At 57.7% G+C, this 15,599-nt stretch overlaps 1 protein-coding gene across 1 annotated transcript; it reads left to right on the forward strand.

Annotated features, from left to right (window-relative positions):
• The first annotated feature begins 128 nt into the window (after nucleotides 1-128).
• Nucleotides 129-12,927, forward strand: LOC119110074 (gamma-tubulin complex component 3). The gene is made up of 19 exons (XM_037233816.1): nucleotides 129-232; nucleotides 2,364-2,542; nucleotides 2,899-3,015; nucleotides 3,456-3,564; nucleotides 3,848-3,913; nucleotides 4,351-4,469; nucleotides 5,819-5,842; nucleotides 5,897-6,013; nucleotides 6,723-6,932; nucleotides 7,302-7,438; nucleotides 7,793-7,944; nucleotides 8,629-8,821; nucleotides 9,307-9,511; nucleotides 10,359-10,485; nucleotides 10,682-10,779; nucleotides 11,020-11,151; nucleotides 11,558-11,677; nucleotides 12,193-12,333; nucleotides 12,720-12,927. Exons 1-19 carry the CDS (start codon nucleotides 151-153, stop codon nucleotides 12,888-12,890), a joined length of 2,499 nt encoding a protein of 832 aa, XP_037089711.1. The 5' UTR covers nucleotides 129-150; the 3' UTR covers nucleotides 12,891-12,927.
• The last annotated feature ends 2,672 nt before the right edge of the window (nucleotides 12,928-15,599 follow it).

Below are 15,599 nucleotides of genomic sequence, written 5' to 3' on the forward strand. Positions count from 1 at the left end.
AAACAAGTGACATCGATCCAGTCGTCGTTGAAATTATTTGGCAGCAGACAAGGGCAGTGAATTAGAATGGCTCAGCTGCATCCTCGGCGCGGAAACCACTTTTGTTTTTGATGTGGGCGTTTGTTGGGGTCGGGTCGCGGGCCGGAGAAAATGCAGAATTTTCCAGTTGATGATGGTAGTGCTACTAACCTTCTGCATAAACTTTGCACCAGGATAACTAGGAAAAAGGGAGGTAAGTTCTCATGACTTTTGTACCTCGGACAAGATTAAATGGGCCCCTCTTCCCAAAGGTGAAACAACTTGCATTTTAGTGCACCTGGGAATTGAGATGCTTATTTTGGGATTCCCTTCTATTTAAATGTAGTGCCAGGCGCTTGTTTGAAATTACATTGAAAAGAGTACGAGTTATTTGGAGAAAGTTTCCTGAGTGGGTTTAAAATTGGACTGCTTGTGTCGTCAAACTTCACATTATACCCATGAAACTATGTCCCGGGCTACAGAAAATATGTGCCTTGTACATGCCAGGTATAGCAGGGACATTCTGGAAACAAGTAAAATATGTGTATGTAATCACATTTGAGTGATCTGGTTTTGGTGCATTGTTACCACCAGCTCCAGCACACAGAGCCAATGTCTCAAGCCATGATGAAGTTGCCTAGCTAAATCCAAAAAAGGTACTCCCATATAATTGATGATTTATTTATTGAGTTGAATGATTTCCAAGTCAGGATGGTTTGGCCTGTCCTAAAGTTAGCACGCTGCCTCACACGCCAGGCTCAGCTCACTGATGTTCTGCAGGTGTTTAATGTAGGATTGTGGTAGGGTGGATGCATCTTTTGCAGGTGGGATCAGATCAACTGCCTGATATGTCTGTTTTGACTGAGGCCCACTGAATCCAACCCAGTACCTATCCAATATTGTTTCTAGTGAATAGTTTTGTTGAAACTGCAAGATAAACTGCAACAGATGTGTTACAGCAACAGTGAAACTGCAATATTGTGCTATCCAGCTGGCACGCTGCTGTGCACACAGATAAACACCCTGATCTGCAAACCATGGCAAAGACATGAATGATTTGGAGCAGCTTGAATACTTTCTCATTTGCAACAGCTTTTTACAGTGTAGACTCTACTTTATCACCAGATTTAACATGGCTGGGTGAGGGGTCAAATTGACCCCCCAAAGATTTTTCCGGAATGGCTTCGGAATAGCGTGGCTTAGCAGAACCCAATTTTGCATAGCTGTAGGCAATTGATTAGAAGATTGTTTGACTAAAAAAATTGGATGTACCTTGTAAGGTCGCTGACCTATGGCAAGTCAAAGCCAAGCCATGGTCTCAGCGAACGCGATTTCTAGGGAATTGTTCAATCTGATGCAATGACAGAGTGTTTGATGAAGCCATACATCTCTGAGATGCTTTCTTAGGCAATACAAATATTGAATAAGCAAATTACACTGACCTAAGGTCAGGTATGAAGGTCAAACCAAGGTCAAAACCAACCTGTTTTGTCACTTTAGGGCTCGCTGTATGGGACAGTTTCTGGTGCTCATTTTGAATTTATTGATAGCAGGAACCACATTATACATCTTCCATGGACTTGTTAGGTGTCAGAATACATTATTCACCCAAGACAACCCAGGTCAACATTTTGTTTTTAGGAGCATACTGCCTAGCGTAATCTTTGTCGCTTATTCAAATACAAAACTCAGCAGTCTTGTATGATTTTGGTCACCATGACCTTCAAAAGGTTAAGCAAGGTCACTAACCTTAAATGTGCTTGGGACCTATTACTTGGAAACAGTTGTCTAGGTTCTGGGGGCAATTTGGAGACCAACCTGGAATTTGTCCTTGTTGATATTAATTGACCTGAAGGTCATGACCTAGGAATCTCAAACTTTGACCTAAGTGAGTTCACATACAGGTCAACACACCCTGTGAATTTGATGTCTCTAGCTCTCTTTCCCGAGATCCCAGTGGGAATCAAATTGCCCCCCCCCCCCCCCCCCCCCCCACCCGAGCAAAGGGTGTCTAGCTGGCCACCCGGGCACGTGTTAAGATGCCCCAAGATAACAAGCTACTCCACAACAAAACATTTTAATTAAAATTTCTAAAAGCTGCTCTGAATGCAACAGTTATCAAGAACCTGTCCTGTCCTATTGTCAACCCACAATGGGGTGTTGAGTGACAGGTTAGTCCAGTGTTCATCTCTATAATCTTGAGTATATTGATGGTCTCAAAACAGATGACACACAGCGAGAATGTTCTAGTCACTCACAGTGCTATCTTCAAAGTGATCCATGCACATTTCCACAGACCCAAGCATGAAGCAGCATTCATTGGTATGCTCAAATTGGTTTTTCAGATGAAGTGCTTCCATTCTTCTACCGGACAATCCAGCAATTGTCTGGTGCTGATGGCATGGCAAAGAAGGAATACAACATGTTCATCATTGGGGAGCAGATCAAGAAGTTGCTGGCCAAGAATGGCAGAGAGCGTGATGCTGTACACTTTGGAGATCTGCTGAGAAGACTCCAACACAGCGTAGGTTTCGTGTGCACAGCAGCAGTTGTTGCCTTACAAGTGTTATGGTTGTAGTTGGTTATTGGGTCTTTACATGCAAAAAGGTCGCTTGTGTATGGCAGATCCCATACCTGGCTGTAAGTTTAACCTGTCAGTATGCTGGTTTGATATCCATATGATGAAGTGCATTTTTCATGCATCACTTCATGTTTACATGTTAAGTCGTGAGTTAAGCCCACACCATTGATCCCATATATTTTCACACTGCCATCGCTCATACGCAGCTCCAAGCCACCTCACAAGTGTGCCATTGTGTCCACGTCGCTGACGCCGGCCGCTCGGCCCGTGAGCACCGCTGACCCCGCCCCCTCCCCCAGCCTGTGCTGCGCAGTCAGGCGTCCGTGCTCTGCTTCCTGCTGCACCTGAGCCGTCTGGGCGGCGCTGATGCGGCTCCGTTCCAGCGTCTCGCTCCGGTCGCTGCCCTGCCCAGCCTCGTGAGTCTGTCGAGCTCGGCCTCTGGGGAGCAAGTGTCAACACGCTGTGACGCGTGAAGTCTGTCAGCTGCGGGCGGCCCAGTTCGCGGTGCGCCTGCGCTGTCTGCACCGCCGTCATCTACGGGGTCTGCCCGACTGACCGTGTCCCCCTCCCACAGCGGCCGGCGGCCCCCCGCAGCCGAAGCACGCGATGCCAGCGGAGGCTCAAATGAAGGCTCTCTGGCATGGTTATTTGTCCTGATCAGTATGGGATGATGTACAATGCAGTATAGTGTAAAGGACTGTACTAAGAAACATTGGATGGTGCTTTGTGATTATGAGGCTGGTTTGTCAGTGTTATAACTGTATTTTTGTTTTTACTATTTTGATCTTATATGCTCTCATTCAGTTTTGCGCCGTGCAATCCAGTTCTAACAGCCTGCACTGTGGACCGTTTCCAGGCAAAGAACACTCTGATTGAATCCCAGCAGGCGTCCAACGTCACCAGTGGCTTTGTTTCGGCCTCCGACCTGATTTTGGCGCCGCCACTCTTGGCAAACGTCCCCCAAGGTATGCTGTATGTTAGAGGCAGGGTAAGCTCTCAGCAGTACTGGCACTGCTGTGCTCGTATCTAATTCCGATATTTTAGGCGCGAACGTGCCTCTGAACCTGCAGCCCCACCAATAAACATATACATTTCACACATGCTGCTATGAGCCAGGGAGCAAGTGTAAACACGCTGTGACGCGTGAAGTCTGTCAACTACCGGCGGCCCAGTTCGCGGTGCGCCTGCGCTGTCTGCGCCGCCGTCGTCCGTGGGGTCCGCCCTACTGACCGTGTCCCCCTCCCGCAGCGGCCGGCGGCGCTCCACAGCCGGTCAGCAACGGCACGCGACAGCCACCCCGCCAGCCCTTCACCAGTAAGTGGCGGCTGGAGCGGGTGCAGTCGGTCTGCCGCCCCCTGCTGACGATCAGCGCTGCGGTGTGATGCTGGGACTGGGCGCAGTCGGAGCTGCCGCTGCCGATCTGACCGCTGGGAGTCGTGCTTACGTTGGTCGACCAGGTAGCGACCGCCGGTTTTGCGTTGCGTGGCGCTGGCCACGCTGCTTAACCGGACAGTGTGTCAGCGTCTAAAGGCTGTCTTGCTGTCCGCCCGGCGCTGGCGGGGACCTGACAGGCCAACCCGCTTAATCGGACAGCGTCTGAGAGCTGTCTGGCCATCTGCCCGGCGCTGGCGGCGACCTAAGGTCGGCGCTGGCGGCGACCGCTTAACCGGACAGTGTGTCAGCGTGCGAGAGCTGTCTCGCCGTCCACCCGACACCGGCTGACCGAGGTGCATGTGCTGGACGACCCACAGGTCAGACAGAGCTGTCGGAGCAGACGCTGCTCAGGGAGGTGCTGTACGCCTTCCAGGGCATCGAGGGCAAGTACCTCAAGTCCAACGCCAAGCGCGACCACGTCACCATCGACCCCAAGGTCAGCGGACAAACGGCGCACTGTCGGCCCACCCACAGGCAGCCGTCACACGCCACGGCATGCGCGCTGGGAGTGGCCGGAGTGATGGCTTACGCCCTCAGTCTCGGCTGCAAGTCTTGTATTATACACCAGCAAAGGATGCAACCTAATGTATCATGCAGACCAGTGCGGGATTCGGTGGACGTTTTCGTACCGTCATCGATACCGTCATCGGTCGTCAGTTGACACGAGTGGTGCCGTGACAGCAGAGGTTGGCTTCGCTCGGCCACCCAGCGGACGGGACGGGCTTCGTCAGTGTGCGCCGGTCTTCTCCACTGTGGCTTGGATGTAGTCTCACCCAGCACAAAACCAGCTGTGTGATGACCACCTTTTTTGTCGTGAGGCGTGAATCCATTGCGACGTGGTCGGCTGATTTGTGCTATTCAGCGCTTGTGGGCTTCGTGGTTTCGAAATCGGGGGCTGCTTCTTTACTTGTTCTGCGATTTGGTGGGTCGGCGGTGCTATTTCCAGAGGGCACTTGGCAGGAGGGGGGGGGGGGGGGGGGGGGGCGGAGGTCGAATGGGGGTAAAAGCGCGACTCATTCTACTAATCCTTCATGAATGGTGGCGTCGTTGAGCGACAGTGCAGCTTGTTGCTGTCACCAGGTGTCGTCATCATCATTCTGATCCGTCACCGTTTGTTAGTGCCACCGGTGTTGTCGATCACCAGTTGTCGGTGTCCCCGATGTGGTCTTTCGCTAGCTGTCATTATCATCAGCGTGGTCCATCACCAGTGGCTAGTGTCACTGGTGTGGCTGTCACCAGGTGTCAGTGTCTTCAGCATGGCCCATCACCAGGAGTCAGTGTCACTAGTGTGGTCCATAACCAGGAGTCAGTGCCACTAGTGTGGTTCATCACCAGCTGTCAGTTTCACCAGCGTGGACGGTCACCAGGTATCAGTGTCACTAGCGTGTTCATCACCAGGTGTCAGTGTCACCAGCATGGCCCGTCACCAGGAGCTGGTGTCACTAGCGTGGCTTGTCACCAGGTGTCAGTGTGACCAGCGTGGCCCGTCAGTAGGTGTCAATGTCACCAGATATTGGTGTCACGAGGTGTCATTGTCGCCAGGTGTCGTTGTCACCAGGTGTCAGTGTGACCAGTGCATCCCATTATTGGGTGTCACTATCACCAGGTATGTGTCACCAGCATGGCCACTCACCAGGTGTCAGTGTGACCAGCATGACCACTCACCTGGTGCCAGTGTGACCGGCGTGGCCCGTCAGTAGGTGTCAGTGTCGCCAGGTATCGGCGTCACGAGGTGTCAGTGTCACCAGGTGTCAGTGTGACCAGCGTGAGCCGCACCGCCGCCAGGTCTCTGTGAGCGGCAGCGTGCGCGGCACGGTGCTGCGGCTGGTGGAGCTGGGCTGGCTGTACGGCCGTGTTCGGCTGTTCTGCCGCTCCGTGGCCGCCCGGCCCGACGCCGGCCTGCTGGCCCAGAGTCTGGCCTCCGCCCTCCGCGAACAACTGCAGCAGTTCTACCGGCTCATAGCGCTGATGGAGGCCCAGGTGGGGGTTGCTACCAGGTGGTGGCACTGATTAGGGTACAATTGAGGAGTATCGCTGGCTCATATGGTGATGGCAGATTTCCAAAATGGATGAGGTGGGGTGTGAAAGGTGTAATTATAAATTCATGCTTCCAGACTTCTGGCTCCCGGTGCTCTCCGCACGCTTCGCATTTCGTCGGTGACTTATCCGTTGTCCTTTGACCCCAAGCCGTGACATCCTGAGATACCCGATAGATTTGCCAAGCCCGAGGCGCCCGTATGCTAGGCTGACCGCTGCCCGGCTCGATGCTGGTCGGTGGACTCTGAGGCAGAGGATAAGCAACAGACAGTGAAGTCGAAGCCAGGAGTGCACCGACATTCCGCCGAACAGTGGTCGAGTATTGCCCCAGTCGCGCGTAGTTATATTTTTAGGTGTCATATTGGAATTAGACTTTGATGCGAATTCTTGTGACGACAGTTATTTATTGCAGCGTCGAATACCAACAAGATCTGAACGATAATGGCCTTTTGTTTCTGAGGGGTGGGGGTGATGTTCAAATCTGGTGCGATGCACTATTTTCCCTGGACTGGCCGCCCGATAGCTAGCCTGCTCGTGTGCGCCCTGCGAGCGCCGCGTCTGTCCCCCAGCTGTCGGGCGGCGAGTCGGGCGGCGAGCGGCTGATAGCTAGCCTGCTTGTGTGCGCCCTGTGAGCGCCGCGTCTGTCCCCCAGCTGTCGGGCGGCGAGTCGGGCGGCGAGCGGCTGACGCTGCGCCGCCTGCACGTCTGGACGCTGGACCCGTTCTTCCAACTGCGCTTCCTGGCGGCGCTGACGGACGCGTGCGGCGGCGAGACGGGCGGCGCGCTCGCCTCCGTGCTGCACCGCCACCTCAGCCACGGCGACCCGGCGCTGGTGCGCACCGTCCGACACCTGCTCAGCAAGGTCAGCTGGCGGCGCGGGCGGCCGGGCGCACGCGTCGGCACCGGGCGAGAGACTCAGCTAGGTCGCTGGGGAGGGGGAGGGGCGAGGTGTACGGGTGGCGCTGCTCTTGCTGAGCCGGCGAAAGCCTGGTGTCGTGTTACGGTAAACTCTGTTCAGGAGGGCTCTAGCCAGATATTAGTTATTCCTAGCTAGTTGATGTTAGTCATGCAGTACCGATTTATCCTTCACGGAAGTTCAGATTCGCCCAGCATGAGAAGGTGAGTGCTGGACGCCTTGTTACATCTCCATTGGTGGACTGGTGAACGAATGTTCGATACGCTAAGCAAGTGGATGAATGACGTCATGCTTTGACGTCTCCTCCGCTGACAGACCTGTGAGCCCATGTTCATCATGCTGAGCCAGTGGATGTTTGACGGCGAGCTGGAGGACCGCCACAAGGAGCTGTTCATCGCCGCCGACCCGTCCGTGGCCGACGACCGGCTCTGGCACGACAAGTATCAGCTGAGGTCAGCCATTGTGATACAATTTCGGACGGTGCTGTTCGCCGCTGCTCCGTCGGTATCGCGCCCGGTTAAACAGCTCTTGGCAACTCCTGAATCGCTGGGAACCAGTGGCTTGTCAGCCAGGTGACACCTTACAATGTATCACTGGATTGCTTGTGATGCTGGTGTGTTTTCATACTTGCCCTGGGCCGGGGATTTTGCCCTGGCTCTGTTGCGGGTTAATGCCAGTGAAACAGGTGCTGCTTCGAGCTCATGAGCGGTTGACAGGAGCAGCACCGCATTAGCTGGCCGTCGGAGCCACCATTACCGACCGACCTGCTTCAGCTCGCCATGTGACCCTCAATGTCGGCGCCGCAGGGAGTCGCAGATCCCCAGCTTCCTGACGAACACGCAGGCTCGGCGCATCCTGGCCACTGGCAAGAGCATCAACTTTCTGCGCCAGGTGTGCCGCGACGACAGTGGCATTCGCGGCATCGAGTCGCTGCGCGCCAAGTTCGACGCCATCAACGGTGAGTGTCCGGCGCGTCCAGCTGGCCGGCCAGGGGCAGCCGCGATACCAAGGGAGGGGAGGGCGTGTGGTCTTGGTCCCGGTCCTGGTCCTGGCCTGGTCCTGGTCCTGGTCCTGATCCTGATCCTGATCCTGATCCTGATCCTGATCCTGATCCTGGTCCTGATCCTGATCCTGATCCTGATCCTGGCCCTGGCCCTGGCCCTGCCCCTGGCCCTGGCCCTGGTCCTGCTCCTGGGCCTAGTCCTGGTCGTGATGTTCAGCTCAGTGTGTGTGTGGCGTCCGGGGAGAGAGCGGGCCTGATCTGTCGTCCTGTGGTCGCGGTCTGCGTTTGCGTAAAGATGTTTTCGGACCCTCCGAACTGTTTGGTCTTTTGTGATGGCTCCTGGAATCCTCCATGGTATGCTGCACATTTAGTAAGCTGGACGCTGCATTTTTCTTCCGAGAACTTGCCTCCACCACTTCCTCCCAAGATACAAAAAGTCCTTCAAGGCGTTTAACATATCAGTCATCTCCACATTTGCCGACGGGCTGACCCCTGACCAGCCTCCCAGCTGTTGAATTAACGCCTCTCTCAACCAAAGCCGGAGTCCGACCCGTGCCACCCGTCCTTCTCCGTCTCCCGATTCCCGCACGCCTTGGAGTCCGCCTGACGCCTGCACTGGGCGCGTGCCGCGTCCGCCAGTGGAGGCGCTGTACCTGGAGGACGGCACGGGGGAGCTAAGCGCCACGATCGCAGCCGTCTACCGCGAGACGGCCCGCCACGTGCTCGACACCATGTGCCAGCGCTACCAGTTCCTGGAGAACCTGCAGGCGATCCGGCGCTACCTGCTGCTGGGCCAGGGAGACTTCATTCGGCACCTGTTGGAGCTGATCGAGTCAGTACCCGGAGACGCAGTCGCAGCGTACCCGTGAGGCAGTGCCAAGACACGTCCACACACACCCTTGAATCAGTGCCGAATCAATGCCCACACTTGCCCTTAAGTCAGCATCGGGACTCCGCGAACACGTACGCCTGAATTAGTGTCACTAGGCGCAGCAGCTCACGCTGGCGCCTGGGTTAGAAACAAGCCACCGCTCACACGCACCCCCCGAGTCGCGGGCACACTGTTTACTGCCGTGGGAATAGACTTGCGCAACGTCTATGTGTATGGATAATGAAACAGTCTTATAGACGTGGTCTCGGCCATTGGTCTCGTCCAAAGTTACCCTCCTTGTCATCGAATTCAATCATACAGGTCCGTCCCCTCCCGTTGACAGCAAAACACAGTCCTTGAACATGTGCCCCCCAAATATGCGTAACTATCCCTTCGACCCTACCTGTTTATACTCACCTTGTTGGCGTGTGTTGCCGCGCGCGCAGACCGGAGCTGTGCAAGCCGGCCACCACGCTGTACCCGCACAACCTGAACGGCATTCTGGAGTCAGCCATCCGCGCCACCAACGCGCAGTGGGAGGCGGCGGACGTGCTGAAGCGGCTGGACGTGCGGCTGCTGAGCGTCTCGCCCGGCGACACCGGCTGGGACGTGTTCAGCCTCGACTACCACACGGACGGCCCCATCAGGACGGTGAGCGCGGCCACCGGGCAGCGCGGCGAGGGCTCAAGGTCAGGACCGGGAGGTGATCGAGACAGCGGTGGAGCCGCGGATCAGACGGGTGAGATGCTGTCGCACCGAGCATCAGCTCATCAGGACAGCGAGAGCGGCCACCGGGTGAGGGCTCGAAGCCAGGACCGGGAGGGGCTAGTGATCGAGGCAACGGTGGAGCCGCGGATCAGACGGGTGATGCTGTCGCACCGAGCATCGGCTCATCAGGACAGCGAAAGCGGCCACCGGATGAGGGCTCGAGGCCAGGACCGAGAGGGGCTAGTGATCGAGACAGCGGTGGAGTCGCGGACCAGACGGGTAAGGCTGTCGCACCGAGCATCGGCTATCAGGACAGCGAGAGCGGCCACCGGATGAGGGCTCGAGGCCAGGACCGGGAGGGGCTAGTGATCGAGACAGCGGTGGAGCCGCGGATCAGACGGGTGATGCCGTCGCACCGAGCATCGGCTCATCAGGACAGCGAGAGCGGCCACCGGGTGAGGGCTTGAGGCCAGGACCGAGAGGGGCTAGTGATCGAGACAGCGGTGGAGTCGCGGACCAGACGGGTGAGGCTGTCGCACCGAGCATCGGCTCATCAGGACAGCGAGAGCGGCCACCGGGTGAGGGCTCGCGGGTCAGGACGGCGTTAGAGCCGCATATCAGACAAGTGAGGGTGTCCAACGGACGTGTCCATGGGGACGGTGAGATGGTTACCCGTGTATTGTCTCCGGCATCATTGTTCCGAATTTTCAAATTTTGTGATTCGATGTGCGACATCGTGTGGCCCTGCCTGCACAGCCAGCGTGTAACGTCGCTCCGGCGCCTGTTTCAGATCTTCACCCCGCAGTGCATGACGTGCTACCTGATGCTGTTCAACGCGCTGTGGCGCGCCAAGCGCATGGAGTTCGTGCTCTCCGGGGTGTGGAAGCGGCAGGCCCTGCTGGCCAAGATGACAAAAAGTGAGTCAGACCGCGTGAGGTGATTGTCGCGATTTACCGATAGGGTCTAATCGTGCTAGCTTATTGGTGGGTGTGGAGTGGGCTGCAGCATGCTGTCCTCAGGCTCTTGGCTACTGAACCATTGGTGCGTAACCGTTCCACTGCAATGTCACCGGAACCGTTCGTCGACACTGCCCCCTCCCCCTCCCCCCGGCAGGCCTGACGGAGACCAGCGTGGTCCTGCACCTGGCGGACGTGCTGACCTCGCAGATGGTGCACTTCATCCACCAGCTGGCCTATTACATCACATTTGAGGTCAGTCAGTCCGTGGAACCGCCGTGACGCTGACCGAGCTACAATTACTGATTGCACTCAACGCCAGTGCTGTCTTTAACAGCTCACGTAAATTTGTGCAGTTTGCGCCGTGCTATATGCGCAAACTGCTATACTGCGCCCCTATATGATAAATGTGCCTTTGGCAACGACACATTGATCTCGGCATCGGCATGTCGTCGTGTCTGACTTCTGACGAACTTTGTCACTGTCGTCGGCCAGGTGATGGAGTGCTCCTGGGCCGACCTGACCTCGAAGGTCAAGCGGGCCGACAGTCTGGACGAGGTGATCAGCGCGCACACAGAGTTCCTGAACACCATCATGTCTCGTGCCCTGCTGGATGACACGTCCCAGGTCAGAGCCGGGTCAGAGGCCACATCCCAGGTTGTAGCCGGGGCAGAGGTTACGTTTGAGGTCAGTGCCGGGTCGGAGGTCACGCCCCAGGTTATAGCCGGGTCAGAGGTTACGTCTCAGGTTAGAGCCGGCCCGTCTCGGCGGACGGCGGGCTGCGCTGGTCCGCTCAGCTGTAGGAGCCGGCCACACGCGCAAGTCTGGACATCGATTCCTGTCCTGGCGTCGGTTGCTTGGTGCCCTCCGTCTTGTGGCACTCTCTCGTCGTCGGGCCCACCGTCCTGCGGCGCGCCTAGGTTTCCGCGCGTCGGAGCGGATCGCCGACGCTGCTGAACACGCCGGACTTGTAGGACTGGCCCGCGGCGTGTGACCTGCCACGTCCTGACTCGGTCGTACTCTCTGTCGACAGGACATGCTGCACCAGCTGCGCGTCATCTACGACCTGATCCTGCAGTTCCAGATCCTGCAGGAGCGGCTCTATGACCGCGTGGAGGCCGAGCTGGCGCGCCGCGCTGAATACCAGGCCGCGGTCAGTGTCGGGGCTGGTGGTCAGGGTCGGTACCAAGCCCTGGTCAGTGTCGGGGCTGGTGGTCAGGATCTGTGCCGAACCGCGGTCAGTGTCGAGGCTGGTGGTCAGGGTCGGTGCCGGACCGCGGGCAGTGTAGGGGCTGGTGGTCAGGGTCGGTACCAAGCCGCGGTCAGTGTCGGGGCTGGTGGTCAGGGTCGGTACCAAGCCGTGGTCAGTGTGTGTCGCCGCGGCGTGCGTCGCAGTGCTGCCTCTCCCGGGTACCGGGTCCGGGACCCAGCACAATGCAATGATCAGCCCACACTGGACCGCCCGCTGTAAAAACCAGCGATTGTAGCGTCCTTCTGCACGGTGTAACTGCCGTTTTCACAGCTACCACTGCGGCCATTGGCGCCGTGAGCGCCACGTAAGAGCCTCTTGTGAGGAGCACGCTGTTCCCTGCCACAGCGAGCGTTCGTGTCTCGTGTTCCCCGGTGACGGCCGGCTGATGACGGGGTGCGGTGGGCTGTGCGGATCAGATCGCGGCGCGCACGCGGGCCGGCCAGTACGGCACCAGCAGCGCCGACGAGGCGGCCGAGGCGGAGCGGCGGCGCGACTTCGTCAAGATCTTCCTGCCGGCCACTAAGGCGCAGCTGCAGAACCTCACGCAGGGATACCAGGTCAGCCGCGTGGCGGGCAGCGCGCTATTGCAGACGGCTGACACTGGTGGTGCTTATGTGGACGCTCAAGTGCTAAGCTAGGGCTGGGAAGTAGTGTTTATTAGCGGCGTTTGTGGGCGGATTTTTTTGCTTCTTTGTTGCATGACATCTGTTCGTTTTCTTTTGTGGGATGAGAGCCCAATGTGTGGGAAAGAAGCTTGAAATGTCTGGAACCTCATGTCCGCCTGCGCGCTGTTATGGTTCCTAGTTGCGGAATGTTCGCGTTCTTTTATTATGCCTTTGGTCGTTCTCTGGTTCTTAGAAATTCCAACTTAACTTCAATATTGGACGTTGAGCTGGCTGGACGGTACTGCAGAGAAAGTGACGCGTCTCGGCCTCCCCGACAGAACATGGTGCTGGGTCTGCTGATGATGCTGTCATCCCAGGAGGATCTCAGCCTGCAGTACCTCAGCTTCCGACTCGACTTCAACGAGCACTACCGCAGCAAGGACTCGCGCCTCTCACTACCGCTGACGTATCACCACCGGCGCATGAGCGGCGTCGGGGTGCGGCTGTGACCCGGTGGGGTCAACCGAGGTCACGGCATCGGCGGCGGGGTCAGGTTTCTGGAGGGCTCAGCTAGGGTCAGAGTACAAGCGGCGGGGTCAGCCTTCCGGGCGGGTCAGCCGAGATCACGGCCCAAGCCTCGGGGGCAGGCCTGTGGCGAGGTCACTCGAGGTCACGGCACAAGTAGCGGAGCCGGACCTCCGGAGCGTTCTCCAAGCTGAGGTCACGGAATGAGCGGTGGGGCAGACCTTTCAGGAGGCTGCCCAGAGTCACTGCATCTGCTGGCACTGGCTCAGCCTCCCCCACCCGAGGTCACCTGAAGCCATATGTTTGGCGTTGGGGTGCCTGAGGGAAGCAGTAAGCTTGACCAGGCCAGACAAAGATGTCTCCTGAAGAGAGGCAGAGTCTAGTGCTTCCCGAGGCTGCTTCGAAGGACTCGTTCACGGACCTCTGAGAGCGCTGTCAGCTGCTGACGCTGCTGAACTCTGATTGGCGTCCGCTAGAGCGGAGCTCTGGCGATAGCCGACGCTGTCCGCCGCTGTCCCCGACCTGGGCTCCACTCCATGCCCTCCGGAAGTCAGTAGGCTCGTGTCCGCCGCTTTCCCCGACCTGGGCTCCGTTCCGTGCCCTCCGGGAGTCAGAAGGCTCGTGTCGGCCGCTGTCCCCGACCTAGACTCTCCGGGAGTGAGACGGCTCGTGTCCGCCGTCCGCCCTGCGCCGTGCCGTGGCGCGCCGGTGCGCCCTCCGGAAGCGTGGCGGCCCCTCCCGGCGTCGGCTCACTGGCCGGTGTCTCGGCCGGCAGCACCTGAGGCCATGGCTCCAGCCCGCCAGCCTGCGACACGTGACGCTGGACCCAGGGCAGCGCCAGACTGGCGCCAGCGGGCGCGTACCCGGCCTTGGTCAGAGATTTGCCTGCCTGTACGCCGGTTGGATGGAGCCATACCGTATAGCCATTCCTCACTGATGATCTGTGATGCAGCCCAGCTAACCGGCTTCGCTTTCAGTCGCGTGTTGTCCTGCTGCGCGTCCGCAGGGGTGCCACGTGTTGGCGAATCCCGTCTCGCGACTCTCAGCTGAGCTTACCTCGCTGACCCGAGCCGTGCCATGCGGAGCCTGTCCGGGGTCAGCTCGGCAGCCTGAGGCCACTAGCTTACGCCGCGCGCGCATAACCTGCTGACATTAATGACCATAACCAACCGCTCACGCTGATTGTGTACATATGTCATCCGATTCGATGCCAAATATAGTCATCGTGTACTGAAGGGTACTTTTTGTTGCTGATCTTTTAATAACTAAAGCATGAACCATATTGGTCCATGTTGCTGGACTCGACGCAGTGTGCCATTAGATGTCAGTCGTCTATGATATATTTCTGCTTTTGAAAAAAGCATCTTGTGATCGCAGAAGATTGCAAAATCTGTGGCAATCGTGATGACTAGTCTAGGGTCAAAGTGATGAATGGATTTTAACGAGACATTGCTGGCGGTAAGGGGGATACAACTGCTGCAACTGGAGGACTATGATAACTGCAAGATAACTGCAAGAGCAATGTACGGATTCAACGAACTCGGCCAACACCTTTGATGCACCGAGCCCAGACAAGACGCTTCATCCACCGGCTGCGCAGAGCGGCCAAAGCTTGCTTTGCCGACTGTTCTATGCTGAACGGGTTCACGTCCCCTCAAACATAGCACATATGTGCAGGACGAATCGGACCGCCGTGAGACACAGCCAGGCTCGGAGCGTGTAATCCCCTGCCTGTTACATCGGTTGTGCCGCTCGCTCTGTCCGCAGACGCATCACCTGCGATCCCGCGCATACCGCTCATTCCATTTGCGTCAGGAGTCATTCATCTTGCGCGGCCTACACGGCTTTAGCACGTGTGGCTGTTTGCTCTGCTCGAGATCGCATTCCCGCGCGTCGTCGCGTCGGGCGGCGGCGCCTGGGCGCTCGCCGGCTGGCCTGGAGCTGTCCGCTCCAGGGCAGCGCCGCCAGCGTGTCAGCTCCTCCCGTGTCTTCCTCGCTCCTCTCCCCCTCACGGACGGGCCGGCCGCGGCTCGACGCGCACCTGCTGCACAATAAACCCAGCGGGATTTGTGCCGGGGGCGGAGTGTCGCAACGAAATCAGCCGACCGGGCCGGCGCCAAGCGTCACCCGCGGGCGTTACATGCCGACGCCAGCACATCTGACAGCGCTGCGCGTTGTGGCGCCATTGGAGCGCTTACGTTGTGCATGTGGAGTTGAAGTCAAGCGACACACCCACGTGCGCACGGAATGAGAGCCGGGAAGTAAACGGGTGCAGTCTCGTAACCGCCGTGAGACGCTCTGAAATGCCCGCTGGCGGTTAGGTTCGGACCCGACCACCGCTGCCCCGAGTTCATTTTTAGCCTGTGACCTCCCTGCTGCTAGCTCCAAATTGCACACTTACTAGCCGTGACGGCCTGGGAATGTGGCAGCGGGCCAGGGAGCGCGGCACCGTTGACGACGTGACGAGCCGGACTCGGCCTGGGACTCCTGGAACGCGGCACACCGGGACCCCGGCGTATCGCGTTCCAGATAGGGTCTCAGAGAAGCTAGTGGACACGGCGCCTTCCGACAGAGCCTCCTTGCAAGGATTCATAGAGGGGCACATCGCCGTACCAAGGTACAAGACCCAACGGAGATGACCAGGCACCGGAAGACCATGCAACAAAACGACTGGGCGTGGATCTGTTGCATGG

This window comes from Pollicipes pollicipes, unplaced genomic scaffold (assembly GCF_011947565.3).
Source record: "Pollicipes pollicipes isolate AB1234 unplaced genomic scaffold, Ppol_2.1 Scaffold_7231;HRSCAF=8579_pilon_pilon_pilon, whole genome shotgun sequence".
Lineage (NCBI taxonomy): Eukaryota > Metazoa > Arthropoda > Thecostraca > Pollicipedomorpha > Pollicipedidae > Pollicipes > Pollicipes pollicipes.

Bases quoted from the DNA above. Each gene is read 5' to 3' on its own strand.
- LOC119110074 (XM_037233816.1), top strand. From the start codon at position 151: ATGCAGAATTTTCCAGTTGATGATGGTAGTGCTACTAACCTTCTGCAT. The intron at 4,470-5,818 runs GTCAGCGGACAA...CACCGCCGCCAG, and splicing joins ACGTCACCATCGACCCCAAG to GTCTCTGTGAGCGGCAGCGT. The intron at 5,843-5,896 runs GGCACGGTGCTG...CGTGTTCGGCTG, and splicing joins CTGTGAGCGGCAGCGTGCGC to TTCTGCCGCTCCGTGGCCGC.